This window comes from Littorina saxatilis, unplaced genomic scaffold (genome assembly GCF_037325665.1).
Source record: "Littorina saxatilis isolate snail1 unplaced genomic scaffold, US_GU_Lsax_2.0 scaffold_1795, whole genome shotgun sequence".
NCBI lineage: Eukaryota > Metazoa > Mollusca > Gastropoda > Littorinimorpha > Littorinidae > Littorina > Littorina saxatilis.
The window spans coordinates 7,501-19,766 of NW_027127389.1; the positions used below are offsets into that span (position 1 = coordinate 7,501).

The following is a 12,266-nucleotide window of genomic DNA, read 5'->3' on the forward strand; positions in this document are numbered from 1 at the left end:
GAAGACAGAGAAATACGGTGGACAGAATTTGTCATTGTATGGCTTTCCGACCGATGGGTGCAATTGCGAAGGCGCAACAGCGAAGGACGCGATGGGTGCAAGCAATCCGACAACAGGGGTTTGTTGTGCCCAGAGATCTGTGCCATTGAAAAGTCTGCTCGCGTCACTTCGTGTCTGGCAATGGCACGGCTATCAACGATGCCAACTCCTTTGACTTCGTACCCACCCTTAATCTTGGATTTGAGAGAACATCAAGAACAAGTGACTCTAGCAGAAGGACAAGGTACTGGTCGGAGACGTGACTTTGTCCGCTCAGTGAAGACCGACGACAAGCAAGCGGTTTTGCTTCCACCCCCCAGTGTCAACGCTGAAAATATCATCGGATCTGGAAGAGACTCAGAGCCAAGTAAGCTTTGTTTGTTTTTATCAATTTATGATCTGCTGACTTCAAATTGTCTTCCTACATCAGTGTATAAGAAATTTAAAATGAATCGGCAGCCCAAAACGGATGCATAGGAAGGGTCACGAAACAATTGCAAGATTTTAGAAAACAAACAAACAAGATCTAGACATTGTCGACAAGCCGCGTGCATGCAATCAACCAGAGATCTGTTGCTTAAATGCTGTGAGTGTGATGCATGTGTAATCTGATAACAAGATCATTGATGCTGATTATATTGCTAATGTATATATTTGATTTTGTATTTACAGAAGCAGCCATTCCTTTGCCCTCTGCATCTAGTGAGAGCTTAGGACCAGGGCCAGATCATGCCTTTGCAAAGAGGGACACGACTACATGTGAGGGTATTGTTATTGGAACACAGACTACCTCAAGTTGGCAGAGCTGCAGATGATAATTACATAACAGGCCTCTGTGATTAATCGTCTGACTGAAGATGTTTCTGGCTTGAAGAAAGACAACATGAAGGTGAAGGAGAACATACGCTCTTTTTCTGTTGATTCTCTACTGAAAAATGACACTGCAGTATGGTTTCACACATATGGTGATCTTTCGGTATGCATGTACCTACTTCGTAAAAAAAGGCAGGTCTACATTACTGGGTTGATGAACTGCCAAAGGCCACATCACTCCAAAGAGCAAGAAGCTTATTTTGTCATGTAATGGTTTATATAATTTACTCTGGTACTGTATAGAATAAAGGGCCCATTATCAATCAAATCTCTGGTCTGGTCTGAGTTTGTTTCATCAATGATTGTATGTGAGCTTACGAACATAACGATTCCCACTTTAAATAAATGCGATCAAGATAATTAGGTAGACAACATGTCAAGAGACGTTTATTCCTTATTTCTTGTTATAATTGAAGGATATTATTATGCAATATACTGCTTTGTTTTTTTAAAATGGCTTCAAATTGTCTCCCTTGTACCGACACTTTAGTACACAATTTGTGCATTCACTTGAGTTATTTCTTAAAGAAAATTACCCCCCAAAATTATTCAAAACAGTCTTTGACATATCTACAGTTTCATTAAAAGAAAAACTGTATTTTATTTTAAGTGATAAATAAATATAGACAAATCTTGGGACTGTGCACAAACTGATCGGCTTGAACTCAAAAGTCGCAGCCAAGAATCTTCTGCAACTTTTGAGTTCAAGTCTGTCAGCTTGTGCACGGTCCCACAATCAGTTCAAAAAGAATTTTCCTTGATATAGCCTTGAGAAAAAAAAAGTAAGTAACAAATTTTGTACAAACAAATTTGTTCAAGGGAGACAATTGGAATCATGTTTTTTAAAATCGGTGAATTGCATTATAATTTCCTCCCAAAAGTAACAAATAACTGTGAAATAAATTGGAAAAAAGTGCTAACATTATTACCTTGATCAGATCGATGTGTATGACAAGGAATTTCTATGTTTGCTGATTTGGTTGTCCGGTAATGACTTTCATGCACAGGGCTTCTAAATTCACTCGCTCAAACGCTCATGTCTGCACCAACATTCACACACGTCCATATTCATAAGGGATGGTGACAACACGCTCTTGAACAACAAACATGGCACAAAACGAATGAACATTTCAAACATTTCGCTATTGAATGAAATCATCAGTACATGGATATCAAATCATAAAACATCTCACAAAATACCTCCTATCCATTCCGAAGTTGAAGAAGAATACAGTCCGGCATTACACACACTACACTTTCATCACTGAGAATCGCTGTTCACAACACATGTCCTCGGCTCTGATACGTTCTCCGAATAATACACACAAGTCATGGATGATGGTATAGTCCGTACGAAGCCGAAACACTTCTTACTATCCTCTGACACAAGTTCTTATCAGCTTCCACAATCTTCTGTCTTAACTGCAGGCATTTAAAAAATTAAACCTGAACTCATACACAGAGGTGACAGCACTACATACCCTCCCTCGCTGTAAACAAAGTACTGATTTTACCTGTCCATATTGAAACTACATACATTTTTCACTTGACAGAACAGTTAACTGTTGCTACCAACTTAATTAACTGGTATTGGAAAAAAATATCACACCTTGAAAACCCTAGTTCAGTATATCATAACTATATGCAGCCTTCAAACGGTTGGTACCGGTTGTTGAAGATCTCTTAGTCGCGCTTCCTTGCATCCGGACTTCTTGGTCAAAATTGAGGCCTTGAAGAGTCGTCCGGGGAAACTTGTCTTGTCTTGAAGCATACCTGAAAATGAAATTATTTTTCTTACTTGACACTAAAGCAAATCTTATGCTGGGTACAAATGCTAAAACAAGTTGCGCCAGTCTGTCAAACATGTATAACGATACTGAACGCAGTACATTTCACAAGGACAATGCTTAGCTGAAAACCAGCATCCACGTCGAATAAGGTAAATGGCAACCCAGCATAGCGCAGTAGCAAAACTGTCCCACAGGAAATCACGCTTCCCTGTGTTTAAAACAAATCTGTTTAACTTTCTAAGCTTGTAGCCCTGAAAGTCAAAAAATTATGCACTAGCCTCTGGCTAGTGATTCTGAAAACGTACCAGCCAGAGAGCAAATTTTACGAACCAAACCAACAATTTGATTCAGCATCTTCACTCGCATTTGGCGAGTAGATGAACACTTCTACTCACCAGATGCATGCTTCTACTAACTATGGCGAGTAAAATACTTGCCACTTTCACTGTTTCAGGGCTGGTTTGTTTTTAACCTTTAGAACATAATGTAGTTTTCCAGAAATTGCTCTACACACAAACATACACCACCGCCCTGGTCTCTTGACTAAATGTAAAATGCATAGTTTGTTGATAATGCACTTTATAAATTTATATCACTGTTTCTCTTTCCCCAGTCTTGTAGCTGTTGTAGTTAACAAGCTCTATATTTTAACTTTGAGACTTATGTTCTGAAAAAAATAGATCACAGTCACACTCTGATGTAAACCTCTAGGTAATGCAACCCTATTAATTATTATACACACTTACTTAACAATTTGTATGTCATCGAGAGCAGCTGGTGCAGTTTTCATGGCAGCATGCCCCTTCCACATACATTTGTAGTGTGTACAAGTTTTGTCTGCTGGCACAGTGTCGATTCCTTCAGCCATGTAGTGTGAAGCAGCAAAAAGGGTGGCGGCCACATGGTTGCAAGACTGTCCTTTCTGGTAAAAACAACAACACACATTCAAATTCCGTTTGTGTCATCTTGATTTTCCTTAGCCTGCTAGTAATAACAATTAACTTTATCTTTCCTAGGAATTCCTACAGAGAGCTTGTAAGCGCATGCTGTTGATATCTATATAAAATATATACCGGCTCAGAATGGAATTTGATCTTACTGCAGTGATAACCTTCATTGACAAGAGGATTCACAAACACATGTGTACGTACACATTAAATAAAACTCCGCACTCAGGTACCTGGTATTTTATTGAACATGCCTAGCCAACATGGCATGGTCTCCTGGAGATACTGATTGAAATTACATTAACATGCTGCTCATAACTTTGTCAAAAATGACAGCTTTTGCATGCAGACATTTTTAGTAGAGAATTATGAATCTCTGTGTGTGTTTGTCACTTTGTGTGCCATGCATTATATGACTGAGTATGAAAACTGATTGTGTAAGATACCAAGTAACGCAGCCATCAAGTTAATCCCACAAAACATACAAGGCCAACAACACTTACCCAGCAATACACTCGCAGTAGGCTCCAAGTGCCTGTCCGGTCAGCGTCCCCCCACAACAGCATACACTTCGTTGCGAGTCTGCTTCATTGACGTCAGCACACTCGCTCTGAGTCTGATCACCACAGTTGCTTACTAGCTGTTGTGCCATGCAGAAAGACATTTTATGCACACAGTATGTCTATCGTTTACCCCAAGGTTTTGCATTCTTTGCGCTGGATGCGTCGTATAACTTGTCGAACGTCGACGCAGTAGTATCAGAAGAAAGTTGATCCAGAGATCTGTAGATCTGTGGTCGATCACCTCTGCTTCGCTTATGCAGGGGAAGTTCGCCAAGTCTTTCGTCCATATACCACCAATAGCCGTTTCAAACCATACCTTCATGCATGTCCTTGACTTTTAGTTCATGATTTTGAACAAGATAATCCGTTTTCTTGCAGAATTTCTCAAAGTAATCCTCTAGCAATAGTACTTCGAGCACCGACAGTGAAAGAGGTATTTCAGGCCAGGTACCTATTGCCCCTTATTTCCGGTTATCAGAGAGAGGCTGCCGTGCCCTAAAATCTGATTGGTCGAAACGCTGGGGGCAAAGGTTATACGAAAAAGGTCTATTGGACATTACTACTAAGCATTTTGACATTATTCGGATTTTTGTTCGTTACAAAAATGATTGCAATTTTAGGAAACAGTAACCTCTCAGAGCCAATTCTAGTTATTGTCTTTGTAGTGTTGTTTAAAATGTATTAGTTGTTCTGTGGGGTAGGTGCAGAGAGATTAAAAACAAATAAAGAATAAAGATATCACATTAATTTTGAATCATATCCAGAGCATGTGTCAACATTGTATTGTTCTGTGCTAATAAATACCTGTTCAAAATTATCTATAAAAGAAAACAGGAACAACAAGTAACGATGACGTGACTATGCATGACATGAACACATGAACAAAAAGTAACGATGACGTGACTATGCATGACATGAACACATGAACAAAAAGTAACGATGACGTGACTATGCATGACATGAACACAGGAACAACAAGTAACGATGACGTGACTATGCATGACATGAACACAGGAACAACAAGTAACGATGACGTGACTATGCATGACATGAACACAGGAACAACAAGTAACGATGACGTGACTATGCATGACATGAACACAGGAACAACAAGTAACGATGACGTGACTATGCATGACATGAACACAGGAACAACAAGTAACGATGACGTGACTATGCATGACATGAACACAGGAACAACAAGTAACGATGACGTGACTATGCATGACATGAACACATGAACAAAAAGTAACGATGACGTGACTATGCATGTCATGAACACATGAACAACAAGTAACGATGACCTGACTATGCATGACATGAACACAGGAACAAAAAGTAACGATGACCTGACTATGCATGACATGAACACAGGAACAAAAAGTAACGATGACGTGACTATGCATGACATGAACACAGGAACAAAAAGTAACGATGACGTGACTATGCATGACATGAACACATGAACAACAAGTAACGATGACCTGACTATGCATGACATGAACACATGAACAACACATCGGAAGCATTTATTTATAAATGGCCGTCTACAAGCGTTGGCAAAATTTGACACGAAGACACACGCGTTACCTAGTGCAATATTATAAAATTATTTGATTGTGACAGTCTTAAAGACGTTCGACATTATTTAGATTTTATCTGTACATTTATTGACTGTAAAGATGACACGGACAGCACTTTAGGTCAGTGTTATTGGAAATATGATAGGCGTGCTTGTTATTACATACGTGAACCTATGTTTTATGTTTTATGTGTGTTGTCCTATACAATTGTTTTTAAAATCGTTTACAGGCAGAGGCAGGGTGTGCCGAAGAACATTTTCCATTTGTATGTAATATTATAATGGACAATAAAGTGCTGTTATTGTTATTGTTATTGTTATTGTTACTCTTTGACAAAAGAGTAGATTGTGCCCCTTGAAATACATTGCTCTGATTGGTTGGTCGCACGCTGCAATCACACTGCATGCGTCAAAAAGAGGATCCAGTCTATTCTCAAGCAGCACTGCCGCGCGGCCGAATACATTTTTTTCCCATCCCGCTACACGTTGCGTGAAAAAAAAGGTCAAGTACTCATCATAATCCCTAACGCGGCATGAGGTCCTGCTGACGCAACGTAAGTGAGCGGAGCCCTTAACGGTATCGTAGGGCTAAGTTCCGGTTTACAGATACAGGTCCCGCTTCTTCATTGATCCTGCTGATGGACGCATCAGTGTGGAAGGCGTTGTAGTGTGCGCTTTGCAGTTAGCGCTCTTCCAGAACGAAATCGTTTCATTGGGGCTCTGTGATGGTCCGGAGAGAGATCATCTCACGACGTAGGGCATCCCAGCACCGATTAGTGGGTAGCTTAAGTAGTGATCGGTGTCGGGGTCAGATGTTGCAGTTCTTCGTTGTAAGAAACACTACTGTTGTACATTTAAACATAGAGGGTTGTCTAAAGTAACAAGCTGTAGCGTTGTTTTCGCTGTCATGTTTGAAAATAAATGTTCTGTTGACAGTCATCAATTGTGTGTGTGTGTGTGTGTGTGTGTGTGTGTGTGTGTGTGTGTGTGTGTGTGTGTGTGTGTGTGTGTGTGTGTGTGTGTGTTTTATTGGGCAGTCCATTTTTGAAACAGCAAGCCTGTTAGCAAGCTTGACTAAATTATTTTGTAAGCAAATCAAATGTCTCTTACATTTTCAAAAACTAAACCCTACTTGATGCATATCGGTTTATCCTTGGTGTGCCTCTTACATTTTCAAAAACTAAACCCTACTTGATGCATATCGGTTTATCCTTGGTGTGCCTCTTACATTTTCAAAAACTAAACCCTACTTGATGCATATCGGTTTATCCTTGGTGTGCCTCTTACATTTTCAAAAACTAAACCCTACTTGATGCATATCGGTTTATCCTTGGTGTGCCTCTTACATTTTCAAAAACTAAACCCTACTTGATGCATATCGGTTTATCCTTGGTGTGCCTCTTACATTTTCAAAAACTAAACCCTACTTGATGCATATCGGTTTATCCTTGGTGTGCCTCTTACATTTTCAAAAACTAAACCCTACTTGATGCATATCGGTTTATCCTTGGTGTGCCTCTTACATTTTCAAAAACTAAATCCTACTTGATGCATATCGGTTTATCCTTGGTGTGTCTTTGTCGAAAACAAGACGTTCCAAATGGAAACTTTTCGTCATTATCTCTAAAACTCAGTTTCCTTGTTTTCGTTGCTTTTGCCAGTTTCCGAAACCTGTGTACCCGTTAATGAAGTCACTGATTCCCCCTTTGTAAAACAAAGTAGCTCCCAAGCCTCATTTCTGAACTTTGTACCTGTCAAGCAGTACAGGTAGAAATTCACAGCACTGTTGCTGTACCACAACAATATCATCACATTAAACCAAAACAGTAGGGCCGCAGCTTGGGCTTCGTTTAGATCAGCATAGAGCAAAGTATATGGCATTATGATCAAGTAAAGAGTTAAAGGCGATGACAACACAAAAAACGTCACAGACACAACTACAAGGGTCATTGTCAAAGATGACACTTTCTTTGTTCTGGAAGTCAGCATGTCAGACTGACCTGATGCCAGTGTAGCACGAGCTTTGCGAACGGCATCAGCAACCTTCCATACCAGGATCGAATTACTGACAATGAGAATCAAAAAAGGAAGCAACGAAAACATCAGAGTATCAATCCATGGCCAGACTTTGAACAGGAAGAAGCTGTACTCTTCCAAAACAACGTGCGAGGAACACCACACATCCGTACTGTTTTCACGGGGAACAATTTCCATCCCGTAGAAGAAATGAGAATTAATAACAGAAAATAAGACTATCAATCCTGCAACGTAAAACGTTGCTTTCTTTTGCGTGCAAATAAGATTAACTTTGTGAGGCCAGATAACAGACGCTGCGCGTTGAACCGTCATGGCAACCAACATCCAAGCAGACAGTACACCTGTCGTGTAGTAAAAGACAGTAAAACATTTGCACACTACACGATGTGTTGAATACAAATCAAAACCAAAAGTGAAATCTACCCAAAACGGAAAAAGTCCAGAGTACAGTAGACATAAGTCAGACACGGCCAGTGTTCTGAAGAACAGGCTCAGAGTGGAGACGGACTGTCGTCTGCTAAAAAGCAGTATAATCATAATGTTACCGAACGTACCAAATAGGAATATGATCGGTGGTACTACGTACCACGTTATTTTGTTCGCTTCCACAAACAAAGAAACCTGTTTACTGTCTGCATTAAGTGTTACATCTGGAAAAAAATCTGACAAGTTATCTATGGCTGCAGTTGTAATTGCGCCTAAATCCATTCTTGCAATGAACGCCGTGTGCTGTGAAAACAATTTTCCCAGAATAGTGCTAAGGTATCAAGGTCAGATCAGCTGACTTGTATTCATCCTAGATACATTCTTTAAACAAATCGAACTTGCAAGCAAAATCCCGTTCAATATACTCGCAGTATATTAGATTTAAGATGTTTCCTTCAGTTGATCTCAGTTCAAAGTTTGTAGAAAACGTTTACGTTGAAATTAGTTCTGATGTAGTGATGTCAATTGCTGTTGAACAAGTATACGATGTTTGTCGGGTTGACTAAGGCTTTTCCATCTAGTTTCCTGCACACACACAATGAGGTATCCAACCTTAGATAAACGATGTACAAACAAACAAATATATGTCTTTTAAGACACTGACAAAATTGTCGCACAAATGCCTGGTCAACACGCAGGTGCAATTAAAAAAAAAAGATTCTCGTAAAAACATTATTGTGATAAACAGTTTATTTGCCTTTGATTGCATACCCTTATATTTTTAGCTACTGCTAGTTTGTTCTTGGTATCTGAATTGCATTTAATACTCTGAATTGCCCCTCAATATATATTTAAAAAAAAGATGATACATTGTATCTGTGATGGGCAATGTGTGTCATAATTATGTCTTACATTGTCATAAAAAAGTCGGTTGGGAACTGTGTTTGTCGGTTTTACGCTTCACTGAAGGAAATATGATTTTAATGTGTAAAGCAAAACACTCTGATGAAATTCATTTAAACGGGATGAAGCAGTACAATATATTTCATGAAGTAACTGTCTGTTGATTGAGCGTGCAGGATCCTGTTTATTAAACATCGCACTGGCAGCGATGACGTCACACGTGTCGTCAAAGATACAGGTAGGCAAGGTGTGCAGTCTTCAATGATCCCTGTATAATGGTCGGAAAGATTGCCGCGAACAATGTGCTTCACAACCCGAACAGTGGGAGGAGGAAGGAAAGTGATTTGTTTTGTTTGTTTGTTTGTTTGCTTAACGCCCAGCCGACCATGAAGGACCATATCAGGGCGGTGCTGCTTTGACATATAACGTGCGCCACACACAAGACAGAAGTCGCAGCACAGGCTTCATGTCTCACCCAGTCACATTATTCTGACACCGGACCAACCAGTCCTAGCACTAACCCCATAATGCCAGACGCCAGGCGGAGCAGCCACTAGATTGCCAATTTTAAAGTCTTAGGTATGACCCAGCCGGGGTTCGAACCCACGACCTCCCGATCACGGGGCGGACGCCTTACCACTAGGCCAACCGTGCCGGTAGGAAAGTGATTAGTTGTCGCTGAACGATGCATATTTTGACTGTAAGACCACATTATTTACCAAAAGCACTCAAAGCTTTCGAGTATATATTCTTTACTGAATAATCGGGTTACGTCGGACACGCATCTTTTCTCTCTTTAGCGCATTTATTTTTTTGTAAATCCGGATAAAATGACAACTTACTCACTGAGATATAAAATAAAACACAACTTATACACACAACAGATCCGAGTACTGTCGTGTTGACAGCATTTTCATCTGTTAAGCCAAGAGCCCACACCATGCCATTTTCATAGCCCGATTTTTTGTCTTTCAGTTATATCGAACAAGCGAACGTACTTCATTTGTTTTCTTCAACGTATGTTCACAGCGTATGTGTCTTGAAACAACACAGTGTGTATTTCAAAGCAACACAGCTCAGTTTATAAATAAGATCAAAAGGTTTAGATCTAGCCTGTGAGTTTTGCCTTCTGTAAGTTACGTGGGACAGATGAAAATAGCCCTAACCTACAAGACTTACAACAGCATAGAAGAAAGATACACAAGCAGGGCCGAACCAAATGAGTTGTAAGGGGGGGGGGGTTCCTCCTTTTTTTTGGGGGGGGGGGCAAATCAGCGAAGTGGCGAAGCCACAAGCGCGCGCCTGCAAAGCAGGCGCGCGAACTAGGGGGGTCCGGGGGCATGCTCCCCCGGAAAATTTTTGAAAAACGGTTAAAATCTGTGCAATCTGGTGCATTCTGGGCCTTGTTTTGAGGGTTAAGAGCAGCATTGTTTTGGTGCTAAAACTAGTAAAAAAAAACAACACTCAAAGCAAGGTACATGCTTTTTCCAGGGGTGGGGTTCCGGAACCCCTGGAACCCCCCCCCCCCCCCCTGGGTTCGGCCCTGCACAAGAGGTGCATGGACATAACCATAATCAACAAATCCAGTGTCCCAAAGCAGGTGTTTGGTTATCCTGAATCAAAGGTGGTCCTATCCGCAGTTCCTTTTTAACACAACAATGCTACATAATTATATCAGGCCTAACATACAAAATCAACACGAGATCAGTTTATTACCGCCTCCGCTAGAGCTATTTGTACAACAAATGCAATAAACACGCAACCTCCCTTTGGCACACGAACAGGAGATAGATCATATGCTGGCCAACGCAACACACCTGCCTACACATTCAAGCAACAGCATCCGGGGAAGCTCTCATCAGTGAATCGGGTTGGAGCAAAAGGCACTACCACTCTCATGGGTGTGATGGGTGGGAAAAATATTCTTCCTGGCAATGCGACTTACCACGCTCAAGGCTCAAGACAAAAAGGAAGTTGAGAGCCTTCCCTCCCTTGATTTTTCTTAAGATGTGACTTTCTATAGAAAAGAAACTAAATAATTATTTCCGATACGGTGTCTTACTAGTTACTTGTTACCGTGGGGGCTCTGAACCAGGTCATAACCAAATGTAAGACAAGACTTCAATTGCTTTATTTTGCACGAAGTCTTCATAACCTTTTTTTATTTAATGCATTCCAAGTTTTGAATGTCTAAGTAAATTCCGTCCTGGTCGGGCCCGCGATACTTCTCAATTGTCCCTCGTATATATTCTTTTATGGTTAAGTATAACTGTAGGAAAAAGTATTGGACGACTTTTGTGTGCGATTTTTGAGTTCAAGCTAACCAGCTTGTGCACAGTCCTGTTCTATTTTCATTTTCATTTCACAGATACATATATAACTGAGAAAAACACCTTATACCGACAAAAGGATGACGAAGCAATTGTCCGACTGTCAGTGTGACCAAAGCGATTCGATGAACCTGGCCCCTCGTGCAGTTCTTTAAATGCCCCCCTGGCATTATTATGAAAAGGTTGTAGACCTGGGTTTTTTAATCCTATAACTCTGTGTCATTTTTTTTTTCCTGGTAAATTTTTTTTACATTTGTGTTATTGAAGATGACAGGGTTGATTTTAAGATGACAGGGTTGATTCTTTCACTTTGAAGCATTTCAGCAACTGCAAAAAGTCATTCCGAAACTTGGTACCTGTGAGACAGTACAAGTAGAAATTTGTGGCGCTGTTCCTGTACCACAAGAGATTTAAGGAATCAAGGATCAAGGTTATCAGTCCAAAAATTGGACAAAAAGGAATGTACGTGCAGAAGGCAGATTTCAAATAATCACCTTATCTCGAGCCTCTATTATGCCATGCTCGCCTTATCACAGTCGTTGCCGTGTTGGTGTATGTATGTAGGGAGGCTGCAAGTGTAGGCAAATCTTGATCATGAATGAGCACTCGTCGCGCCGTGCCTTTTCTAATCATCATCACACCCACACACACACACATACACACACACACACACACACACACACACACACACAAACACAGTGTGATAATTTATTTGATGTTTCGATGTGTACGCGTGTGTGTATATGCGTGTATGTGTGCGTGTGCGTGTCTTAGTG

At 40.5% G+C, this 12,266-nt stretch overlaps 1 protein-coding gene and 2 long non-coding RNA genes across 3 annotated transcripts in view; 1 reads left to right on the forward strand and 2 right to left on the reverse strand.

The window, feature by feature from the left end:
* The window catches only part of LOC138955845 (uncharacterized), a 1,353-nt gene extending 169 nt beyond the window's left edge, over positions 1–1,184 (forward strand). The window contains exons 1-2 of the long non-coding RNA XR_011452398.1: positions 1–406; positions 712–1,184. The exon at positions 1–406 is cut by the window's left edge and continues 169 nt beyond it. This is a non-coding gene — a long non-coding RNA (uncharacterized lncRNA). The remainder of the gene's footprint in view (positions 407–711) is intronic.
* An 852-nt stretch (positions 1,185–2,036) lies between these two features.
* On the reverse strand, positions 2,037–4,405 carry LOC138955844 (uncharacterized). Its single transcript, XR_011452397.1, has 3 exons — positions 4,153–4,405; positions 3,449–3,624; positions 2,037–2,685 (listed from the first exon to the last, which is right to left on the reverse strand). It is a non-coding gene; the product is annotated as an uncharacterized lncRNA (long non-coding RNA).
* A 2,174-nt stretch (positions 4,406–6,579) lies between these two features.
* Positions 6,580–8,155, reverse strand: LOC138955846 (uncharacterized). Its single transcript, XM_070327366.1, has 2 exons — positions 7,620–8,155; positions 6,580–6,637 (listed from the first exon to the last, which is right to left on the reverse strand). The coding sequence occupies exons 1-2, from the start codon at positions 8,153–8,155 to the stop codon at positions 6,580–6,582; spliced, it is 594 nt and encodes a 197-aa protein (XP_070183467.1).
* Between the last annotated feature and the right edge of the window lie 4,111 nt (positions 8,156–12,266).